This window comes from Bombus pyrosoma, linkage group LG8, assembly GCF_014825855.1.
Source record: "Bombus pyrosoma isolate SC7728 linkage group LG8, ASM1482585v1, whole genome shotgun sequence".
In the NCBI taxonomy this organism is placed as follows: Eukaryota; Metazoa; Arthropoda; class Insecta; order Hymenoptera; family Apidae; genus Bombus; species Bombus pyrosoma.
Genome location: NC_057777.1, coordinates 3068213 through 3093691, shown reverse-complemented (window position 1 = coordinate 3093691; position 25479 = coordinate 3068213). Strand labels below are relative to the sequence as shown.

Below are 25479 nucleotides of genomic sequence, written 5' to 3'. Positions count from 1 at the left end.
TGCAACTTTTTCCTACATAAACGTGGAAACTGAGTTAATTATCCCCAAGTGGAAAGCTGAGCTAAGCTAATTAAAATAAAAATATTCGCTAATAGCGGTGCCATAAAAAGAAGCACATTAATTGTTACGTTACAAGAGATGTTTGCCAATCATCGTGTCGTAAAGAAACGTTCGTGAATCGACGAATTGCAGGAAAAATACTATTTAGTGAATTATAGAAAACGAAGAAATTTGTCGAAATAGTTCTTCGATCAAGAAACCATAAAAGAAGTATAAGAACGATGTTCATTAATTATCAAATTTAAGAAAGAAGAAAAACAGGGAAGAGATTACTAATTACTAAATTGTAAAAAAATATATTCAGTGATATAAAAATTTCCCCTAATTTATTAAGCTAGCAATCAATGAAACAATCTCAAATCTTAATTAAATAAAAAAATAAATAAATAAAAATGAACATAAGATATACTCGTGTGCACGCGATTATCTTTTTAATTTGCCTCAGTTTCCTGTATGAAAGAAGAAAAAGAATCTGAGATTGTTTTCGATTCGCTAAACCAGCGATCGATGAAAAAATCTCGAATCTTGATTAAATAATAATAATTAAAAAAAATTTTTTTAAATTGTAACTCAGTTTCTTGCGCGGAAGAAGAAGGAAAGATCTGATATTACTGTTAAAGAAAACTTAAAAAATTGGCTGCGACTTTCGCCTGAGAACTTTCTCCTTGGATCACCCTATAGAATTTCAGCGCGCGCGAAATGCAAAAACCGCGCGCGATACAAGTTCATCGGACCACGTTGATTCACGTCAGACTCGTGGGGAATTGGAAACCATCAGGGCTGCACGTTTGTTTATGCGATATTGTTATGCTTCGCTCGAAGTAAAAGCACGAGCTTTCTGCCTTGCCAGACACACCATATTCGCAATAAACGAAATTCCCCGTTGCACGTGCGAAATCGGACCGTCTGGATGCGATAAAGAGCCTAGTGAAGTCGATTCTCTAGCTTTCTTCCGATCTTATCGTGTCTCGAGTGGAAGATAGCCGAAACGAAACTGTTTTCTAACCCGAATGATCGAGTGCAGATATTGGTAACAAGATTTCGATGCCTTAGGTGGAGGTTAGAATAGTATATCTAGGGATTTTTTAGGGTAAATCATATTTTGAAATGATAATAACGATATTTAGTTGCTAATAATATTTGGCAATATCGATAAAGATCGAAGTATCTTTTGAAACTCTCTCTATGATATTTTTTGGGAATATTTTTCGAAATTAGGCGTAATTCTTCAATTTGAATTTTATGCGACTGTAAGAAGAAAAATTGTTGAAATATTAGTAGGAAAATCGAAAATTGCATTGGCAAAGATTTTTTGGGGAAAGAATGTTCAATGTTTCTTTTCAATCCTCTTGCAGTGTTACACTCTCTGTAACCTTAGCGAGCACTGATTTTAATGGAACTCTAGGGAATCCTATTCATCTAGGGAACCCTAGAAAATAGACATATATATTCAATACACATATTTCTGCGAACAAACGTTCGAGCCACGCAGAAGCTAAGTTGATCAATTCCGTCAAGTTTAATTGTACAATTTATGGAGAATTAAATAGTAAATGACGTATTCTGATGGCAAAATTAAACAATTAATAACTAAACTTCAAATTCTCATAAAACAGAGTCGATCAATTTACCTACCGAGTTGTTGTTTTTATCCTTTGAGCAGAAATTTGTAATCTTCGCGTAAACCTGCACCGTTGAGACCAAAATTAAGGAGCGAACGAATCGTCGAATGAAAAGATTAAAAAATGCCATACCATCGAAGGTACGCGAACACGGTGATTGAGAACCGCTGCTTTGGAGAATTAAGTAATCTTCCAATCTCGGACAGAATCTTACAGAACTGTTACCTACTTTCGACTTTCTGCTTACTCAATTCCACAAGTTACCTAAAATTACATTCGTATCATATATCACATATAAAAAATATTCCACGACTTCTACCATGATCAGCTTGCCTAACTTCCATCTCTTCGTGTTCCAGGAACAAGTACGGATCTGGTGCCCCAGCTGTTGGGGATGTTCGACGAGTTAGCTCGCCGGGGCAATGGCTACACCGACCACGTGGTACTTCCGCCTGCCTGCAACATACCAGCGGCACTACAGAAACGTTTGAGTCTGGTATCCCATCGAGGCTCCATATTCGGCCAGTTCCATCCTGAATTATCCAAACCTCAACCGGATGACGCTATGGCCGAGCATCCAACGTCAGAGAACACCGTGGTGAACATAGTCGTGGCTGATGACGTTACGCCTGAGAAAGAGAACGACGCGCTACAAACCCTGGAGAACAGCCAACAAGAGAATAGAAGCGAGTGTACGATAGAGAAGAAATCATATAGACGCGAAAGCAACGGTCTCACGCCACTTAGGTACAACAGACGATGCAGAAACGCTGCAAGACCGCTTTCTGGAAGCTCCGTTGCGTCCTCTGGAAGCTCGAGTACCTCCTCCAGCGGGTGCAGTAACCAGGGCAACCAGTGCACCATCAATCCTTATTTGGCGTCGGTCGAATCGCTGGCAGACACTTGCGCCAGCTCTCAAGGTGAGGGTTCAGAGGGCTTTCGCGAAGTTGGTGAAAGTAGAAGAAGGTTTGAAGAAGATTGCTGGTGTTGAATGATCTGTTTGGAGAGTCTTCTAGCGAGTTTCTTTAAGGAGAAAGAAAAAGTATTTCCTTTACGTTTAGACCTAAAAACAACAGTTGATGATTAGGAGGACAGTCATAATTCTTGTACCAGAGAACCAATTTGAGATTATTTGAAGCACTAAAACCAGTTGATAAACATTTAATGTTCCTCGTCAGTCAGGAATATTCTTATCTTCACCGATGACACTTTTTCCATCATAAAATAATCTCCAATATAGTCCTAGTTCATACACCTTCTTTCTACCTCCTTCTTACACCTTTCCTCCGAGTATACAATGTCAACAGTATTGCTGTAATTCTTCTTGAGAAAGATATCAAAAGCCAAACAAAATTATCATCATCAAGCAGCAGCAGTGCGTCAATCGATGTACCTCTATAGATCATTTTAGATTTTCTTTCAACACTCCTTTCTTTGCGCCTTGATTTATTAGAGGAGAATGGCTTTGTAAAGTTGTACAACACACGATAATAAATTAACGTATAGCGTCGAGGTTTAAAAAGTTTGAAAAATACCTTAGAAATCCGTTCCTAGATGTATTGGTCGAAAGAGATTTCAAGGCCTTCGACTTTCTCCACGGCTGTAGCGTAATCAACGGCAATGACAGTAATGATAGCGGCAGTGGCAATAAACTTCTCTCTCGGCATTCCGTGGTCATCGTTAAGGGAAACCGTTGCCACGGCCTGGAATCGCAAGGAAACGTGTGCGTTTCGACGATCAAACAACAGTCTGATAACACGTTACACGTTAAAAAATGTTCTTTCGAGCACACAGTTTTTTCACTTTCGTTTTAATGGAAGTCGTTTGACACTTAGAACCAGTTTGGAAGAAAGGAATGTTTCTGCCGTAGCGAGGATAAGCACTTGCATTAGCTTTAATCTTGATAGAGAACTTAATGAAGTCTGATGAAGTAGTTTCTTGGTTAGTTAGATCAAAATTAAACTGGAGAATTTAGGATCCTTTGGATAGATAGCAATTTTTATAGATCAATCTGTTAGTGTGTAAGACGATTCAATTAAACTGCAATCTATATAGAATTTGTTAAGAGTTTTAATAAATCTACTTAATGAATGATAAAATGTTGGGAACAGGTTCTGGGGATAGCGGAGTGGTGACAGTTTCGGAGGCCAACTGTCGAATAGGAGATGATGGAAGTGATCAAAGAAGAAATAGCGGAGAGGAGGATCCTTTCAATCCCCTGTGCCACAGGCCGCGTTATTGCGACCCCCATAGGAATCCTATGGAAAGGGTGCTCCTTGAGATAGTCGACACCGAGGCGATATACGTGGAACATCTGCGACAAGTCATCCAGGTAAACATTTAGATGTAGCTGCATTACCTCTCATCAATACCATCTATCAAATTATGAAACTTATTTCGTTATTTTTTGTTATTTTAAGGGTTACCTTATATTTTGGAGAAACGATTCGGCATCGTTTGTGGATCAAATGCAGCTGAGTAACTTATTTAGTAATATTGAGGATATCTTCGAGTTCAACAGGTAAAGTAATTTCTTATGTATATCATAAAAAGGTTGGAATTATTTGTAACATAATTTGATTTCAGAGAGTTCCTGAAAGAGATAGAGGAATGTGGTCTGGATCCAGTTTGTGTGGCAAACACATTCATAAAGCACAAGTCAGGATTTAAAGTGTATACAGAATATTGTACCAATTATCCAAGGTAAGATATAGCAGGATAATCTGGTAGAAATAAATGCTACTTGATACTTGCTATACTTTTATATCTCTTAACTGTAGCTTGGTATTAATACAGTTCATTTCAGCACAGTTTCCGTTCTGACCGACCTCATGAGTCAAGAAAAGACTGCACACGCGTTCCGAGAAAGACAAGCAGCCCTAGGTCATGCATTACCTCTTGGATCCTTTCTTTTGAAACCTGTTCAAAGGATCCTCAAGTACCACTTACTTCTGGAGGTAAATTGTATCTTCAATTTTATCACTACATAAAAGAAAAACAATGTAGTCTTATGATCTATTATTTACAGAATTTGTCAAAAGAGTATGCAGCAGACTGCGAGGTAAGAGAAAATGAGACTGAAGGTAGCAAGGCAATTGAGGCGGCACTGGCTGCTATGACTGACATTGCAAAGCACATAAATGCAATGAAACGAAGGCACGAGCACGCAGTGCGTGTTCAAGAGATCCAGTCCCTCTTGTACGGCTGGCCTGGTCCAGATTTAACGACTAGTGGGGAACTGGTAGCAGAAGGAAGATTCAGAATGCGGGGGGCCAAAGCTCCTAGGCATGCTTTCTTATTTGATCGCATGCTTTTACTCACTAAGAAAAAGGAGGATGGGCTTCTAGTCTACAAAGCTCACATTATGGTATGTATCTATTCTACTATTTCCCTTTCTGTACAATGAAACTTATTTACTAATGCCTTACTATTTTATATTGGCAGTGTTCGAATTTAATGCTTATTGAGAGCATACCAGGCGAACCACTTAGTTTCCACGTGATTCCTTTCGATAATCCCAGATTACAGTATACTCTTCAGGTAATATAACCATTTGTATATTGATAACTATAATCTTTACATTAAATTCAATATTAATTTAACATTAGACTGGTATATTTTATATATAATATTTATTATAATCAGGCACGAAACTTGGAACAGAAAAGAGAATGGACTTTACAAATAAAAAGGGTAATTTTGGAGAATTATAACGCGGTTATACCTTCGCATGCGAGACAATTGGTCTTGCAACTTGGCCAGACGCAACCAGAGGGTAGGACTATACATTAAATTGCGAATACTTTTCTCCTACTGAACTGAACGTTAATTGTATAACAATAATAAAACTGTTATGCAGACGACGCTTTGGCAGATAGAGGATCGGCGAAGAAGCAGCATTCTGCACCTCCAGAGTATCTAGAGAAACGAAAACAGGAGAAAGAAAGACGGAGATCTGAGACAGGACTTAGACAAAAATTCAAGAAAGGTGGCAGAAGGTCTGAGACTACAACTGAGGTACGTACGGCTTCTGATGTTCTCTGTACAACATTCTCCAACTTCATGTCTTCCAATTATACTTAACTTAATTGGTTTTCTAATATTTTAATAGGATTCTCCAGCATCGCCACGGAAAAATCAAAACGAGGATTCTAATGAACAAGGATTTAAAACTTCAGACGGACGCGGATCAAAAGTCAAGGTACTTAAAACTGTAAATAATTTTCTTTAATTTAGAGGTTATGCTCAGAAATTTAAAAAATCATTATTGTGCTTTTGTATCAAAGTATGACTGATCATATGACACGTGAAAAATATTTACTATTGTGTTTAGGATCGCTTTACCGGTTGGAGGAGGAAATCAGAGCCAGGTTTTCAATCTTATGTGTGCCTTAACCAGTCTGACGAAGAACAAAAAGAAGATACGGGTGATACGGGATCTGCCACCGTTGAGACCGAGTGCGCGATTATCGAGAACGACAAGCACACGAACTCTCCACCACCTGAAACCAAAGAGAACAATGAACAGCAGACTCAAGCGCAAACAGTCGAGGAAATAGTTGGTCATATTCTCATGCAAAACCAGGAATTCCAAAAGCTCCTAGAGAAGCAGCGGACGAATAGCATAATCAACGTCAGACAGCAGCAACGTTTCAATAAACGTATATCTGCTGACACGTCTGATGACAGTGACTCAGAAAATACGAACTATATCGCAGACAATTCGGTTAACAACAGGATATCGCGTAATAGGTCAGGTCATCGAGAGCGGTTCATTAAAACGAATAATACTTGGAACTCGTTATCTTCTTCCCGTGATCATCAACCTACGCTACAGTTGCTGTATGATAATTTAAACAAAACTGAAAATAATAAATCAGTGGACAGTAATTCGAAAAACAAGATTAACCTTGTACAAGAGAAGAAAGCGTTGTTTGAAGCGTTCAAGAAACAGAGTATCGTGACAGAGAGTAAGGTTATCAAGACTGCGCTTAGGATAAGAGAAAATTCAACATCGAGGAACGAAGAAGCAACCCAACCACAAGCTACGAAGGAAAATGAAATTCAAATTGTAGAAAGCGACAAAGGAACGACTGAAAATGGCGAATGTACAACTGAAGTTAACCAAGAGATTACCGAGCCTAACAAAGGTTTTGGAAACTATGATAACCTGCAACACGTGTGGGAAGGTCTGCAAGAAGAGAAGAGCTTGGATGGAAATGACAGTCCGACTCGTCCGGCAGTCTGGTTAACCAAACTATGCGAAGGGTTGCCAACATCACCCCAAAAGTGTGGTTCTCTTCCACGTAGCTTCCAAATTCACCCTAATTCTAATCAGAACGTTACAAAGTCACGGTTCTTACAGAGGGATGGCAAACCTATGAGCGAGAGACCATTTACCATAGCTTCAGACAAGCCAGCAGAGATTAACTTGGAGGACATGGAAAGGTACGCCTCTACATGTCAGCCAGAAGGAAGAATTGCCAAATTTCCGACTTCCGTTTCAACATCCACATCGACATTCTTTTGTTCATTGGACGATACATTGACAGACGCTTATTCAGAGATTCATATATCATCCACCACCACGAACATACATCCTGATCATAAAATCTATAGGGCAAACACGAGTGGGAGCACCATATTCAAGAACGTCCTTTCTAAAGCTGGCAATCGTCTTCAAGGTCTGAGGAACACCATGAGCACAGAGACTCTAGAGTGTAGCGAAGAATTGGAGAGGACCAAGTATTTCCGTTCTTTGAGTACAGGTAAGTTAAAGAAGAAGAGCAAAATGAAGCATTCGAGGGAAACCTCTTCGGATGTGGAAGAGCTTGTAGGATGCACAGCGAGGGGGGTTTCGGATCTGAGAATCCCTTCGGTTTATTACAAACAGGGAAGCTCGAGTTTAGGTGCTCGGATCGCTCAGTCTGACTATGCGGATCCAAGTGTACTATTTTTCGAAAGCAAACGATTTCAGCAGGCGAATAGTCAATCACAGACCAAGGAAGAGAAGAAAGATGATGAAGAAAGTATAGAGAACCGAGAAAGTGAAACGGATAGTTTCTATGAAAGATCATTCGAGACGATTGAGAACTACGTAGATGCGGATGTTGACGACGCGTTCCGGGATAGTGCAATATTTAGCGATATCGAAGAGGTTCTGGTGGCCAGGCCACAATCGAGTCAGCCTCCCGAAGATTGCCCGCCATTTAAGAGCAAAGTGGCGCCACCGGTACCAGCGAAGAAGAAAACAGAGTCTATCACAGCGGTAAATCCCTCAGGACACAACGTTGCAGCGACGAAATGCAAACCTAACGTGGCTCAGAAACCCGATTATTTGAAGGTTAAGTCGGTTTTTTTAAAGGGACAGCAAGAATTGGACTGTAAAATTCCGGTGAGATCTCCTGTGTCTGAAAATGGAACGTATCATTGTTCTAAGAACAGTTTGCAGAGCAACTGCTCGTCAAACAGTGGTGAAGAGAACGACGATGTGTCGGCGGGACAGAGCCAAGCAGGTTGGGTAAGGAAGATAGTGGGTCAGTTGCAGGGTCACATTGAAACGTAATTTATGCCAATGAAAGTGTACAAATCTCGTAGCCTTAAACACAGGAATTTCACGTTTGCCAATATTAATCCTTTTGAGATTAGCTCATTTTAATTTATATATTGGAATATTCTTCATTTTTTTTTTGTCTTCACATACTTGATAAAAAAATGTAATAATTACACTGTGGATGCTTATGCGTTTATGGAAAATTTCTATTTTTAACATAGTATGCAAACTGATACAAAATGTCCAAAATATAGTCCATTTTCTAAATTATATTCATAAAAATATGAATTTGCATGGATATCCGCAGTCTAATTTAAATATTTCAAGAAGTATTATATATCTTGAAAGGATTAAGTAGTTATTATCTAGAAATCAATAATACTCGTTTGGATGATGAAGAGTCAGTTTATTTTTGAGTGATCTATCAAGTACAATTATCTTTGAGATTATATTTTATTAGTACAATGGAAGAGAGGAAGAAAGATTGAAAATGAAGTGGAAACAGAATAAATAAAGAGTAATATTGGTCTAGATAAAACTCGGATACTTCAATGAAAGACATAGTATGTACATAATGAATTACTGTGGACACATTTTGTTTCTTTAGTTTTTAATATTAACATTTATGTCCGATCAAGATTTTAAAAAAATATTATTATTATGTACATGTTACGTTTATGTTTATTCTATTTGTGCTTTATGTAAACTATTTCCCGCGCAAACATGAAGTTCTAGTGTTGAAGTGTATTGTACAACATTGAAACAAATACTGCCGAACAAGTTGTCGTATCGTGTAAACTAGCGGTAAAAAGAACAAAACGTAAATAAGTGATACTTTTTCAAAATATCGTATGTCATATTTAATCCGTGTCATATATAAATTTAAATGTTATGTTAATAATACAGGGTAATCAGAGAAAATTATTTTTGAAAAGCCTTTTCGTGGAGGAAGCTGTTATATTCTTTGGTAATTTAAATATTTTAATAACATGTATTTTCTAGTGAAACATCGATCACCATATAAGTAAATTGATACAATAAAGAGTTGAATATCGAAAATTGTATAGCCACCCTGTATTGTTATATAAATTTTTACAAGGACAAATTTTTTCATATTTTAATGTCGTTAGTCAGACTATTGTAAATCGTTATACATGTCGACTGAATATTTTAAGCGTCGATGTACTTGCAAATTAACTCGTTAGGATTCAGAAATGATTATTTTATTTTTCAACAATAAACGTGTTCGTTTGAACAAAGAGGGAAGTCACTTCTTATTTTTTATTTATTCGCAGAACCTAACGGGTTAAGTTTAATTACAGTTAAAAGAAGAAAATTGGAGAAACCCGAAGTATATTTCTCTGGTGGATGGGTAAAAGAGTATAAGTCAAAGTTTGGGCAAAACAAAATATTCTAATATATTCCCTATTGCTGTTTTTTGCTTATAGTCCCAATAAAACCTATTATTATTTCATATTACGGGTATTTTGTGTAATTTTGTACTTTCAAATTTTTTATAAATGCATAAAAATTCGCAGTCTAATTACAAGTGCTTCTCTGTAAAACCAATAACTTTGGATTTATACCCATTTGCCCGCCCATCAGAGACTTAAGATTAGACAATAATGAACTCATGATGCAAATGAGATTATGATTTATTTGCAATCGCACTATGCGAATGATCTAGTATCTTTGCAATAAATCAACTTGATTATTGTCAGTTTTCGTTTCCATTATTCAAAATCATTGTCATACTTTCACATTGAAATACTTCGCAAGAAGGATCCGAAGGTGAATTCGAAGATCAGGTCCTGATTACTTCAGGTAGGTTTTATTACGAGAAATGTCTATTTACAAGAAGTTTCGGCTAGTCATGTTTACAGATACGAGAGTAAATGATACATAATGTTCATAAATTAGCTTTGCAATACTGCACGTGTATAAAAAATACAGGAAGAAGAAAGAAAAATGACTAAAAGATAGAAAGCTCAGTGAACTGAAAAAGAAAAAGAAATGATCGTTCATTATACACATTATATACAACTGTAGTAACTATATAATACATTTAATTGTTTAGTATTATCTCGAATGAGAGTTTTTCTCTATTTAGAAGAATTTTCTTCTTTCAAATCTCCGTTAGTGTTGAGGTTACAAATATAAATATAAAGAATAAATTAAGATTCGTTATTTCGTTTACCTAACAAGAAAGCATCTTGTATAACGATACAAGGGAAAGTAGTGCGTTAAATACGATCCTTTCGACATAAAAATCGCCTCGAGTCATCCATTTCCGTTTAATTACAGGATTATCGTATGCTAATTACTGAAATCAATGTTGTCCAATGTTAAGCTTCACAGATTAAGGGACTTCCCCCATCTTGTCTCTGTTATACTACTGGAGTGCCATCTACTGACGTTAACTTTGAATATTCCCGCTACTATTCCCGGAATATTCCCTTCAACTTTGAATTTTTGTTCGTTAATCTCTTTATTTCAAGCGATACTCCAGCAAAGATAAAACAATACAAGAAGCTTTGTTCGAGGACAACACTGATTTGGATAATGGAGACCGATCGTGCAACTTTCTGCTGCATCAAAAAGGTGAAGACATCAGTGTTTTCCAATTAGAACTTTTTAGGAACTCCTTTAATGTATAATTTATTTATATAATATAAAAAATAATGAAAACACCAATCATATGTTTTATATAAAATTTAGGAGTTCCGTGAAACACGAATACGACGTCATTATTAGGCTGAGGATGTTTACGCAAATTCAAATTTTTGTGGTCACAACTGAAAAAGTAGAACCCAAAAAGATATTTATTATGTGTGTTCTGAGCATTTTTACATTATCGAATATCCCATAGTTGCATAAAAATCCACAGTCTAATTATTATGAAAAGTCTTTTTCGTAAGAAGCATTGGAAAACGCTGCTGCAAACGAACGAAAGAAACTTAACGAGATCGTTATCTCTTTTTCTTTTGCTTTTCTATAATACAGCATCTCATGGAGATGCTACTTAAATCTACAAAAATTCATTTATGCGACAACGACACATTCTCTTCCTACGATTTCGCTTGCAAGAATATTCTCATTAAATCATCGTCTCTATTCGCAGCTAAAGCTTTGGTTAATAATGCGCTATTGACAGTATTGACAATTCTTATAGTTTCTTCCTTTCCTTTTCTCCCACGAAACAGCGCAAGCTAACGAAATCTCGACAACATCGTTATTCACGCTAATCCTTATACTTCTTTGAACTTACATTTCTTCTCCGAAGAGCATTTTTATTAAATATATATATTTATATATTTATATTTATATATATCTCTCTTTTTTCTTTTGTCTCATTCTCCCTAAGTCGTATCGTCATTCTTACAACACCAACTTGCCTCTTAAAATATTCCTTTCTTTTTTGCTTACACGCATTGTTAATAGAAAACATAATACATAGCTGAACAAAGAACCAAATCAATTTTGATACCATAACTTACTGATATCGTGGAAGAGCACCTGTAAAAATCCATGATCTATGAATCCCAAGAGTGATTTTGCAATTTCTCCGAATTAATCCAGCATTGTTTATACGTAAAGAGTAATAAAGACAATAGAAATAATTTTTCAAGCTCAAGAACATTCCTTTGTTACATTAAGAAATAAATTATAAAATAACTAAATGATTGTGATTTTATTCATGTCACTCTCAGGATTAATTATAATATTATTGTTATTAGAAAATAATAGAAATTGTATAGAATATAAGATCTGAGAGATTACAAGACATACAACAAATGTTTGTTTTCTGTACAGTTGTAAATATAATCTTGTAATTCTTTCAGATAATTTTATATTCTTCAATCGTAAATAGAGGCAAAGCCATTGATCTGGTCAATATGGACAGGTACATGTTATCGCTGTACTATTTGTCCTACTGCTATAGAAATCTACATTGTGTGTGAATTGAACAGCAGAAATATTGTTGATTCCATAAAAAATATTAATATAGAAGATACAGATCTTTTTCATGAAATCAACTGTTGCCATTTCATAATGCTCAATTTACACACAGCATACATATACACGAAGATTCAATAAAAATTAAATATTTTCAGCTATGCACTACATTCAACAGAAATACTCCTGAAGAATCTAAAATTTCGTGGTCATAAGTAGAACGTGGATATGTAAAATCTGCATGTATAACATGTTTCTGAATTTTTATGTTTTCTTCTTGATCCTAAATTTTTGTTTCCTAATAGTTGGTCTGCCATAAAGTATTTATAATTATTTTTCTCTTTTTTTTCCTAATACTCTTTTTCACTGTTTAGTTAGTGTAAATGTTGTTGCATTTAGTCAGTGTTCTTGTATATGCGTTTCGCACTACATATTTGATGCCATGAATGAAATTATTGTCTTTACAATAATATAAAAGTTTGCCAGGTAACATTGCAGTGTCATTATTTACGACATTATTGAAATAAAAATTCAATCTTTTCCTTATGTGGAATCTGCACGCAATAATGTTTACACATCAATGAAATCAAAAGAACATACGTGTATAAAAAATTAGTAGTGTATTGGGTTGGTAACTAAGTGATTGCGGATTTTATCATTAGGTGGTAATGACAATACCCGCAATCACTTAGTTGCCAACCCAATATCTTTATACATGTAATGTACATACATTCTTGAATGCCTAGAAAGCATATAGATTTGTTATCTTTCATTGATTCTAGTAATCTATATCACACCATTATACATTTGCCCCAAAATTATCTTTAAAACATGAGAACATACTAATTACATGAACAAAATGTGTACTGTACAATTTAAAAGATATACTGAAACAATCTTTTTAACAAGAAGCATTCGAATGCTTACAAATCTATATAAAAGAATGTTATGAACATTTATCTATTAAATAACAGAGATGAAAAATGATTAATAACTTGAATGAAACAACAAGCATAATTGAAATATTAGATAATATACAAAAGTTTCATTTAAATCCCGACATTGCAAGCACTCAATATCTCCTAATGGTACATGCTTAATAGCAAATACAAGGAAGACATTGCTTTATATACCTTTCCTTTACAAGTCCTACCAATTTACATGAATAACACCCTACTAGACTTCTCCATCATGTTGTTATACAATTTGATTAAACAATTTCACATTTGATTGCTCAAGCACTGATTGTAATTGCATACTAAACTGCTGACACAAACGTGTAAATATACTGACGCATTGACCTGCTTAATCTTATTCCCTGAAAAAACATCTCTCTTGTCTTTAAAGCTATGTCTATATATATTCTCTTAAAAAACTTATTAATATTGCAGATATTAAGAATCATCTTCAATTCAGCATTCAAATGTGACACTACATTTAACAATAAGACTTAAAAAGTAATTAATTATCACTTTGTGCACTATGTGCATGCATACAAGAGCTTTATGATGAACGAATAAATTCTATTTCATAGACTTTATTATATTTGGAATGGAACATTTGAATAAATATGTAGAAATTGATATCTAAAGATAATATGCAAGACAAGAGTGATATTTAAAATGGTAAAGTGAACTATCCTGGACATACTTTGAACACATGATCGTTTCAATTCTTTCCATTTAATAGACTGTCAGCATAAAATGTTTCAAGCACAATTTTGCTGCATCTTGTGATAAATCAGTATTAAATCAGTGTTCAATCTTGTCTTAACATAAGTGGTATAAATGTTGGTACTTTACAACCATATGATCTACATGTTTTGTCTTTTTTAAATTATAATAAAATACTGTAAGAAAAAATCTAATAGCTGAAAGAATATTTCTCAAATTAGAGAATTAAATTTGTGATAAAAATTTAATTACACCACTTATGCTGCTAGCAATAGATACAACATTCATATAACATAATTATTTACCACAAACAATAAGCAGTCAGATATTATTTACTATAATGACACTATTATAGTAAATTTTTCATAGCATAATACTTTCTTTAGTAATCCTACTTTCTATTTACACAGCGAATCTTCATATAAAATACCAAAATATTTCAACATTTCCAAGATAATTTTACTCTGTCAATCCTTGCTAGCTCAATTTACATTTCATTCTTGCCACTGCAAATCAATTACTTTGGTTTGCAAGCTATCGACATGGATGGAAAAGTGCCAGATATTCGCAAAATCTACTAAATGGCATTTAAAAGACATTGTTGAATTTAAGTATTTTTTAAAATATTTCATTTTATCGGATAATCGATTCTTAATGACCTTATTACATTATTTTATTAGCATACCTGGCCAAATTATATTCAATATAAATAGTATTATATTCTGTGATAATAATACTAAAATACTAAAATATAAATCACTATTCTAATAAAATTTAAACTATGTAAAAAGTATTCATAATTTTTTTTCAATACTTTAATTTTATTTAACTACTTAAATTTGCAATAAGCAATAGTAATTACTAAAATCTTTATCATGAAATATTTTATTTGTTTAAATATTACTAATAACTGACCATTTTTTTTTATAAGCTTTTTCATAAAAACTATAAGTTTTAAAATAACGCTTGAAGTGAGATCTATTATTCTCTGCAACGTGCAAATTGCAGTCTTTAAATTGATTTTCTTTTCTGTTTTCTTTTTTAATATTTAACGTGCAATACTTAGAAACTTAAATTTTGGAAAGAACAAGAATAAATTTTTTAATTCTAATTTGTCTTTTATTTAATATTATTTATTACGTGCAAAGATGTAAAATTTTCTACTCGTAAAAAGATGCATTTAAATTGGTCGTTTAAACATTTATTTTATGCTACTATATGCCGAAAAAAGAACTAATTGAATATCATTAAAAATAATCTCGAATGCAAATAAAATGTCTACTAATCTATAAATAAATAATAATTATATTGTTCTGAATATTTTAAGTAATTGATCATTACAAATACAGACTACGTTACTCATATCTGTATTTATCGTACAAAGACACCATAGAAATATCACATGGTATCAACTGATACTAATATTAATTAAATCACTGATGCAAATCAAATTTTACATATTTGTAAAATATTATGTTGTATATATCAGATGATATAAAAAAATCTCAAATGTTAAACGAAAATTAATTTTAAGAAGCGGAAATAAATACTCAGCGTTTAACATTTGCATTGATCCTTAAGCTCTATTTCATCCAGCACTCTTCCTCCTGGATACACATTTCAAGTGTTAAGAAAGTCTTTCGCAAATGAGAAATCGCGTTTCTCCCAGTCTTAATACCCATCACACAAAATGCACTTAATGTCCATTATCTTGAAGAAGTACGACGTTAATTGAAATTTATATATAATATATATAGACACACCGTGCTCCTAAACTTTGAATTCATGTACAATATGAAGAAATTGTTTCGAATATTTATAATATATACCCACTAAAGCCATATTTCAGAAGAAAATTATGGAGCAGGAATTTCGACCTTAATTCCTTTTTTAAATCTCTAATTATCGATATTAGAGCTTGACAATTAATTATACAACATAAAGCATTCCATGGTGCATACATTTTAAATCGTTTATGATACCTATTAAAAATGATTGTTTCAGATGAATTAATCATTAAGACCATTTTCATATATACTTCTTAAAATAAATAATTTATGATTGCCCCATCATAAACTATTTGCAATTTCTACTGTATATTCATAGTACAATCATCCAAAATTAGAGACACTGATGAACGCAATGTCTTATTAAAATAACTTTGATGCAAAGGCCCGATGCCTACCAAAGTAAAACTTATACAAAAGAACAGGACATTATATTGTATCGAATATATGGGTTTCAATTTTATATTTTGTCCTTTTTTTCTTTTTTCCTCTATTCATGCAAGAAAAATATATATTTGGGACTGACGTTTAATAGATATACTTTTATATACGATAATTAATTTGTATTTAAATCGTTGTCTTTGTTGCTTTCTGTTTTACTTGTTCGAATATATTAATCTACTTAAACTACCTTTGGCAAATATCTTCTATGGCTCGTACAAAGTTTAGACGAGATGTTTACGATTATACAATTAATTTATTTCCAATATTGTGAAGATCTTTTATATTATCTAAAAATTATTCTAAAAATATAAGTATCCGTGTATCTACAAGTAAATATCGTTATATATGCGCGGTTCGCATTGTTCAAGATCCATGAATATAAGAAGATGAATTTAAAAAATGGAAAAAATTGCTTAAAATCAAGTTTTGTGTCTATCATTTACAATATAATAACGAATGTCGAGAAAAGTCGATCGGGAATATTCAATTTCGCGATCGCACACATGTTTCTTGGGAGAAGTTCCGATTGGTATAAGCTTTATTTTGCCAGGCATAAGGGCAAATTTACATATTACTTTAAATATATCGTGCTTCTTTCTAATAATCTGTTCCATCGTGATCTTCATACAGACCTCGAAGACCACTAATTCTAAATACGTCTTCGTTAAAAAGTTTCTTTTTTTCTCTCGGCAAATAACCAGTCTATGCAGCAATGACTATATGGACAACAGTGACGAATGACGTGTTTGTATGTGTGTACATTAATGTACATTGATCTTATCCATATGCACTTTAAAACAGGATAATTAACAATTCTCTTACCAACATCGACCACTGCCTCTGAGTCACATTTTACTTTACATTCAGTTAGTGGGAATCACAAGTCACTTGCGATACATTATATGTCTGCACATTTATAGTTGGAAGATAATTTAGTAACTGGCTTCGTGTCCAGCAAGTATATACAAATCCGCGCCTTCGGATTCAGTTAGTGTACCTGATTGAACCAAATGACTCTCCAGCATCACAACTCTATCGAAAAAAAAATTAAAATTTATTACTTCATTTCCAAACGTTTAATTCTTATATTTTTAAACCTTCAAATCTTTTTAATTTTAAAACATTTAAGTTTAAAATGTATAAAAATTTATTACTGTACAACAGACACATACTTATCCGACCCGAGTAGTCTGTACGTCCTACTCGGATCACTGATTTCTTGCGTAACTTCGCCATTCTTGAAACTTCTACCTTGCATGCCATGTTTGTGGAATGCTAGTACACTATCAGGTAAGCAAACTGAAAGCAACAAAATGATTATGAAAAAATTTATTATAAATATAGCAGAGTAAAAACGTTACTAATTAAAGAAATAGAAACTTACTAATGGATTCAATTTGAAAGTTAAAGTGTAACTCTGACATGTGCTTCCTGGTCGACCTAGGTTTTCCTTGTAGCGTTACCACTTTCACTACATCTATAAAACGGAAGTGTAAATAAATTATAGATCTTCAAACAATATTATACAAGGATCCTTTTTTACTTACTATCATAACAGACTAATATTGCGTTTTTCTCTAGCTGTGTAACATTAATAACATGAAGGTTTTCCCTTCTTGGTATCACAGTGGCTGTAAAAATGGAAGAAAATAATAACAAGTATACTTTTTAAACTTAATTAGTACGGGATAACAAAGAGAAATATACCAGAACCATCCATATCTTCCAATTCATCACTGTGAAACCAACTTGCCCCCGAGTTCATATTAATTAAATCCAACTTCAATTTATTTTGCTGATATGGTTGTTTCACAGACACGCACACCATCGGGTATTCCATTTCGGGTGTAATTATAATTTCAAATACGTTTAACGGCGTTGGTAGTGTACACTCGAAATGCTTTAACAGCATAAACTTATTAAGAGGATCGTACCACTGCATTAAAAATATTCCAGTCGGCATTGCACCACATAAATATTTATACCTGCGTTAAATATTTTATTGATTAATGCATTACATAAAAGAAAAAATATAATATTTATTCACTTACCCGTTATATGGATTTCTTCCTACACAACACTTGGTACAGCCTTTTGTGTCTGGTACCTTAGTAGTTAGGGCAAACTTCCTAGGTACTAATCTCTCAGATATTTTGTTCATATGCAATGAAAACCTGTGAGTCTGCTTGCTCTGCATCGCTAATAAATCGTGTCTATACAATTGCGGAGTTTTTCCTACAATTTGAGATCAGTACTGTGTATATAATAATTACGAAGTGATACCTTATATTATTAATATCTTACCCGATAAAGACATGAGAACATCTTTAATGACATACATCCAAATCGTACGTCTGGGATACAATTGATCTATTGCAGTTTCATGAAGTTCATTTAAATTTAAATTATAAATCCCCTCCTCTGCCGCGATTAATAAATGCTGATCTCTCGTATCTGGATGAATCCAGCTTGCGGTACAATGTATTCTTAACGGACATCCATTAAATACCTATACAAAGATTCCAATATTTTTCCAGATACAAATTAGATTATTACTTTTTATGATTAATTGGAATAAGATAAAGATAGATAGATAGACTGAACTAACCTTCGAGAAACATGCACCCATATGAACCTTGGGTGTTGGTGGCAATCCATTGCTGATCGGTCTAGGAGGTGTATGGCGTTTTCTGTCCCTTCTTCTTGGAGGAACAGGAGGAGTATCAGATAATAAATCTGGGCTCATACTTTCTCTGTCTCCTTCATCTGGCATCTCATTTTGACCTACAAGAAATTGATTTAGTGATTAAACGAACTATTTTTAATGTACTAAAATTGATAATATAATTATTTTAGAAAAAGAAAAACAAATTTTAGAAGCATGCTAGTATGTAGGTTGAAAGTGGGGGTAGAATTATAGAAATTCACATTAAGGAGTCCTCTTAGAAAAAAAATTGTAATCTATAGTTTTAAATTAAGAATTAGGGTGCTTTTCTACCATTTGATTGGAGAGATTCTTCTCTAGGACCACTGTCAGAAAGGGATCGTTGACGTTGTCCATTGACAGCAGCTAAGGACTGAGCACTGTTCACCAGACCATACAACTCATCCACAGAGCTGTGGCGCCTGGGACTTGCTTGTGATCCTAAGCAACAAATCTACTTCTTATACTATTGTTTTGATACTTTTCAACTTTCAATATTTCCAAGTCACTTAATACTATCAAACTACTTTGATGTGTAAGTTGAAACTAATACACTTTTGCTATTTTAATTTAATTGGTCTTGAGTTTTACAGATTTATAAGAAATAATTAGCGAAGATTAATATATATAAAATCTCATGCAGTATTTTATATTGATAAAATAACTGCATAATTTAGTAGAAAATAGTTACAGGAATATGTGCTTACCTGACATATTGTAATATGGACAATGCACTTCACAATCATTTGATGACTCTCCAAGAGGAAGGGTAGCTCTGGAAAAGAATAAATAGACCAGCAATTGTTAAGAAATGTTATATATCAATGAGGATAAGTGTATTAGAAATTTTCTTTTTTAAAAACAAATGCTACTTTGTTGTTAGTAAATTATAAATAATCTTTAAATAATAATTGAGAAATATGTATTAATAATAATAATTAGTCAAGAATTTAAAATAAACATAGCATTGTTTATGAAATCGAGGAAATGCAATGAAAAAATGTTAGAGGGTAAAATCAACATGTACAAAATCATGGAGTATTAAAGCATTTGTTATCATATTTAGTGATTGTTAGTAATTATTTAATAAGCACTGGTAGGTGTTTTTGGAAGAATATAGTGTGTTTATAAGAATTGGTGCTTAGAAAAAATGATATGTTTAAGCAAATGTACAACTGAATTTATTAATACAATGTTTATCAATGAATAAATCAATCGTTAGGGAAAAGATTTTAAAATAATACTATTTCAAAATCATATATGGGTTCTTTTTAAAATATCTGACTTCCCATGAATTTTATGTACATTTAATTTTGTAGCATCCTATGTAATTGTTACAAATAAAATGTATCAATGAATTATTTAAAACTAAACTTAAACAATTATCATAAACAATTTGTACTAATTACAACGCAATTATTACTTTCAGCTAAAAGTAACAAAAACAACCGAACTGTATGTACAACCAATAGATGAAACAGCCTACTATTACATTTTATCGTTTACTTACTGCAGGGAATATAGCTGGTCGCAATGCCCACCAACCATCGACATTGCATTCCCCCTGCACACATGAAACTATAATCATATACTATAAAACGATTACACATTCTTTTTGTTATTAATCCTGTAGAACTTTTTGTCTAGGTATTCATATAATAACTTTTTTATACATAAAGTGATTCACTTATATTTTATGGGGAATATATGGGTAATGTTTCTCGGTCAAAATAATATACATGACTATGTTTAATCATAAATAAGACATATTATGTAGTAACACTTATTAGCACAACCAATTAATTAGATACCATTTCATTTGCTTTTATCACAGCTGATTCCTTATCATCACTAAATTACAAAAATATAGTTGAAACATATGTTCAACATCTTAATCTCTCTGTAACAGATATATAAACTTCCACCACCAATATGGTTAACAGTTGTAAAAATTAATTCTACAAAAAAAAAAAAAAAAAAAAAGGAAAGAAAGAAGTTGCATGCAATAAACAACATTAAAAACATCTATTGCTAAAGAGCCATACTTTCAAAGTATAGACTCCAAAGTTACCATATTTACATACATGTATTGAGTTACATTTATATCTATAGGAAGTTGTACAGGAAATATAAAGGGTGACTAGTAGGAAGAATCAAAGAAATGCATAATGCAAAATAGCTTTAATCAATTTTGATGCATCAAATAAAATGCAAAAGAAAAGATATTAAACAAAAAATCGTTAAGTAAATCTTAATAAGTTAGTAAGAAGCTGCTGAAAAACCAGAAGATTTTAATACAAGGCATTAGGAGATATATGTGCCAGGTGCAAGGTGCAAGGGAAAAGGGTTACCTGCCAATACCTTAGCAACAACTCCTCATCAATGTACTGCAATAGACTCCTGTTGGGAGAAATTATTAAAATTACAAACTGATCAGAGAAATTAAAGCTATGAGAATTAAAATGAGCTGAGAAATTCGGATAAGGATCAGACGTAATATAAGGATATATAATAATAACAATTAGATTATAAATTTCAAATTTGAATAAAATATATATAAACATGCCAAATTTTATTGTGTCTCATTAAATCGTATTATTTTCTATTCATCATTCATCAATTACTGAATGCATAAAATATTATGGAAACATATACAAAATATCAGTCTTTAGAATGATGTTTTTTATGAAAGATATGGAAATAAATTTAACAAGACAAAAAGATCTTTATGTAAAAATAAAATATACAAGTGTGATAATAATACTTACGTAACAGTACTAGTGAATACATCAAGACTTTTTTGAACTTTCATTTCAATCATGCACTACTTAAACTATTTTATACACCAATCATCACATGCATACTTTGTATGTAGTATGTATTATTTTAAAATATCAATCATTTGTAGAATGTAAATAAACAAAAATATTAATTATTTATAAACTATAGTATCTAGGGAAAAAAATATATAAAGAAAAAATCTATAATCACTAGCTTCATGCTTTAGATTTTTAGTCACTTTCTATATCAATAATTAAAATGGCATGCAAGTTACTTTAAAAATCATAATATATATACTTTAAATTAAATAAAAAATGTCATTCCATCTTGCTTGTAGTTTTATTAACATATTTATATATCTGGAATAATATTAATGTCAAATTTTCTTAGGTAACAATTCAAAACTGTATCATATCGTCACACCAAACTACCTGTATTTCATTACCTTAAACTCATATGAAATATCTCTGTGTCTGTATTGCCTTGATGCGATTCTTTACTATCTGTTGTATCTGTTGTAATGTTAGCGGCAACAGTACTGATACAAAGATAAACTATATCATGTCTAGGAAGACTACAGAATCATTAATATAAGGCAATCAAAACATCATAAATTTTTTCCATTAATTTTTTACATGACACAAGGAATAAGAATTATGCAAATAATTGCAATAAGCTAAAAAAAAGATCTGAAGTATCTTTAAAAAATAATATTGGGTTGTTAGATCTTTGGAAGCGTTAAATTTACAAATTTACTTTTCGCTCGTCACCATTAATAGTCGATGCGCTGTATACAAAGCAGAAGCAAACGTGCCATATGCATCTCGACCTTTGTTAGATCAAAATTGCTGTTTTGCTTTAAACAGTTCTCAACTATGTAACGAGACTAAAATTTATATAAAATCTTAATTAATTAGATAGTAATCGTTAATTATTATCCTGTTTAAAAGACAGGAAATCAAAACAGCAATTACCATATTAGTGGAAGGATCTTAAAGCATCCCCTCCCTGAATTTTCCAGGACCACATATCGATTTACATAATTAAATAGATTTATTTTAAGTATGCTTACTTTTCCTGTACGTCTTCAAACGCTGACCCGATACCGCAATCCGGATGAACATCACAGTTATGAACAGACTAAATAGTTAAACATAGAAATATTATTTTAAATATCTTATTATATAATATAGGAAATATGAAAAATATTTTTTATAAAGTGTGAAATCACCTTAACGTTATTCATAATATCCATGATATCCCAAGATGGGGTAGCATCCACAGAAGGAGAAATCGCGTCTCTTTGTAATGTTCCATCAAGATTAATTTGGTCTGAAACACGTATGTAATTCGTATTTGCAAAAAAGGTAGAATATATACTTAAATATACTTGTGTTTACCATCAGTGTCTAATTGTGGTATAGGACTTTTTGGTCTAGGTCTCGCGGTGTGACGCGATGCTATCCTCTGCGGAACATTAGGTACAGCTCCATCTTCATCTGCTTCTAAATCGGTGAACATATGACTAGGATTCGATACTTTCTGCAACAATTCTAGAGCTAAACGTTTACTCATTTCTCCTTGAAAAAATGCGTGCTGAAACGAAAGTTTCTATTCAAAATATTTTCCATAAAATTTGGGGACGATTTCAATATATATTATACATATTCTAAAGGAGAAAATAACCTGCAGTAATTTTTCGGCGGTCGGTCGTTTTTTGGGATTTTTAGTTAGAGCAACTTTCACAAAATTATGGAATGTTGGACTCCATTTGTCACGATCCTTTAACGTAGGTGGTTTAAAGCCAGATTTGGACATGAGAAAAAGAGCTCTCATTGGATGTAAATCAAACATAGGTGGTTGCAATTCAGCTAATTCTATTGCAGTAATACCACAAGCCCAAATATCACAAAGTTGATTATAACCACCCTTCCTTTCTACAGCTGCAACCTACAGAAGTTTAAAGTGTAAACTTCTAAAAGGTCTCTATAAAAGCATTTGAGAGTATCAAGGTACCTCAGGTGCCATCCAATAGGGAGTGCCAATAAAGCTTTTTCTTTTGTTAATAGTTGCGGTAATTTGTGCTGACACACCGAAGTCAGCTAGTTTAACATCACCAGCTTCAGTCAGTAATATATTGGCACCTTTAATATCACGATGCATTTTTCCCATGCTATGCAAATAAGCCAATCCCAAAAGAGTTTCTCGACACATGTATGCTATTTGTATTTCTGACAATGGTCCAGTTACTATGATATTAAAATATTTTTTAATACTTCAACATATCCCAGGAATATGCTTCCAACATAAATACTTCCTTTTTACATGTTAATTAGAAATTAAAACATTACAGAAGGGTGATAATAAAATACCTACTGTGATATATATCCTGCAAGGAACCACCTCCACAATATTCCATACAAATCCATAATTTATCCCTTCTCAAGTAACTTCCATAATAGGCAATAATGTTAGGATGTCTGCAATCTTTCATCATTAAAATTTCTTGTTGAATTATTGCAAAATCATCCCCTAAAACATTTAAATAATATACATATCACATAAATTTTTATAATAATATCTTTGCAGTCTTATTATATTTATCAATAAAAGCATTCAATATATGATACAAAGTTTAAATGGTACATTAAAGGAACATCATATTAATAACATTAAATCAAACATTAACATTAAACTAAAATTATCAAACATTAAATTAAAATGTATTTTATTTGTGTATAGATATAAAATAAATAATCATGAATAAATTAACAAATATAATTTACAAATACAATCAATGAGAAAAGACATGTTAATATATATTCATGAGCATTTTATATATTGTTATAAAAACATAAAGATATAAGCTTGCAAGCTTTTACTCAAATATATATTCTTTACTGAAAAGTTAAAAATACACAAAAAGGAAAGTTGAAAAGAATGGTGCAAGATGTAGATCATTGTTTGACTAATAGTAACTTGGTTACAAAAAGCAGTATAAAGAAGCAGTCTGAAATCCCAGTTAATCAACTTTTACTTTATCATAGAAATAGATTAAGAATGCAATTTATCACTCATATAAATGTTAATTCTGGAAAATCTTTAGTGAATTAAAACTTGAGTGGCTAGAAAAAACAGTTTAAAAAACTGGAAGGACATACCTGGTTCCAACTTAATAACCTTAATTGCAGCGAGGTCATTCATGGAAAGTCTTTTGGCCTGCGATAAAAAATTGAATAATATGTAAACACAACGTTTTCAATGGCGAATATAAAAAATGCATGAGCGTACGAACCTTGTAAACATCTCCGTACGTTCCGCTGCCTATCCTCTGAATGAGCTCGTACTCATCCTGTGGATTTCTTCGGCTTATGTCACTGGACAACGCGTTTGCGTTCAAAGCCATTCTAAAATACGTATCCCCGCCGGTTTACCAGCTAACGAGCGTAATTAATATCTACAAAAGAAGATTAACGCTAAAGTGTAAAAACACATTTGTTCGTCAGAATGTCACTTTCGTCGAAACGTCGCCATTGTTCACAACAGCTCTGAGGTTAGTCACAACTGGGTAAGCGGTTCCTGCGATATATCGATCAATCGATCTTGTATCTCGTAATGAAACACGTTGAACTCCTTTTTTCTAATTCATACTTTTGCATTTTTTCTTTCTCGAAATCTTTATTATAATACAATTTTTAGAGTTTTTGAAAATTTTATGAGTTTACTAATAATTATAATTTAAAATTCTCCACGTATAGAGATATTTTTATATACCTGAAAATGAAACATATTAGAACTCGTTTTCTACTTATTCATATTTTTATGTTCTTTTCTTTTTCAAAATATTTATTATAATATATAATTTTTAGTCTTTGGGAATTTTATGAATGTATTGATA

At 32.6% G+C, this 25479-nt stretch overlaps 2 protein-coding genes across 17 annotated transcripts in view; one reads left to right on the top strand and one right to left on the bottom strand.

Annotated features, from left to right (window-relative positions):
* The window catches only part of LOC122570040 (pleckstrin homology domain-containing family G member 3), a 100602-nt gene extending 90647 nt beyond the window's left edge, over positions 1-9955 (top strand). For 5 of the 8 annotated variants that reach the window (XM_043731854.1, XM_043731853.1, XM_043731856.1 and 2 more), the window contains 11 exons: positions 2042-2602; positions 3794-4014; positions 4103-4203; positions 4269-4385; positions 4489-4639; positions 4711-5049; positions 5127-5222; positions 5328-5457; positions 5542-5699; positions 5794-5883; positions 6016-9955. In XM_043731854.1, the coding sequence (XP_043587789.1) occupies positions 2042-2602; positions 3794-4014; positions 4103-4203; positions 4269-4385; positions 4489-4639; positions 4711-5049; positions 5127-5222; positions 5328-5457; positions 5542-5699; positions 5794-5883; positions 6016-8247 (4196 nt within the window). In that variant the 3' untranslated portion in view covers positions 8248-9955. The remainder of the gene's footprint in view (positions 1-2041; positions 2603-3793; positions 4015-4102; positions 4204-4268; positions 4386-4488; positions 4640-4710; positions 5050-5126; positions 5223-5327; positions 5458-5541; positions 5700-5793; positions 5884-6015) is intronic. The other 3 variants (XR_006317651.1, XM_043731858.1, XM_043731859.1) reach the window with 3 other exon arrangements.
* A 95-nt stretch (positions 9956-10050) lies between these two features.
* On the bottom strand, positions 10051-25250 carry LOC122570042 (mitogen-activated protein kinase kinase kinase kinase 5). 9 transcript variants are annotated; one of them, XR_006317653.1, is made up of 22 exons: positions 24877-25250; positions 24743-24800; positions 23958-24113; positions 23598-23830; positions 23268-23531; positions 22982-23177; positions 22813-22913; positions 22654-22721; positions 22027-22119; positions 21162-21200; positions 20311-20364; positions 19508-19575; positions 19095-19241; positions 18705-18880; positions 18401-18605; positions 18148-18331; positions 17804-18081; positions 17644-17727; positions 17481-17573; positions 17269-17395; positions 10433-17128; positions 10051-10231 (listed from the first exon to the last, which is right to left on the bottom strand). XR_006317653.1 is itself a non-coding variant. In XM_043731860.1 (21 exons), exons 1-21 carry the CDS (start codon positions 24985-24987, stop codon positions 17029-17031), a joined length of 2835 nt encoding a protein of 944 aa, XP_043587795.1. In that variant the 5' UTR covers positions 24988-25250; the 3' UTR covers positions 10051-17028. The 9 variants fall into 9 exon arrangements, 6 of the variants coding, with proteins under 6 accessions (XP_043587795.1, XP_043587796.1, XP_043587797.1 ...); XR_006317652.1 differs by having other exon boundaries at positions 10051-16812; positions 16919-17128; XR_006317654.1 differs by having other exon boundaries at positions 16919-17128.
* Positions 25251-25479: the final 229 nt, after the last annotated feature.

What these genes read in the sequence shown, in the direction of transcription:
- LOC122570042 (XM_043731860.1), bottom strand. Translation starts at nt 24,987, where the DNA reads ATGGCTTTGAACGCAAACGCGTTGTCCAGTGACATAAGCCGAAGAAAT. An exon ending in CGTACGGAGATGTTTACAAG is followed by an intron (nt 24,801 to 24,876) that starts GTTCGTACGCTC and finishes TTTTTATCGCAG; the next exon opens with GCCAAAAGACTTTCCATGAA. An exon ending in ACCACAATTAGACACTGATG is followed by an intron (nt 22,914 to 22,981) that starts GTAAACACAAGT and finishes TACGTGTTTCAG; the next exon opens with ACCAAATTAATCTTGATGGA.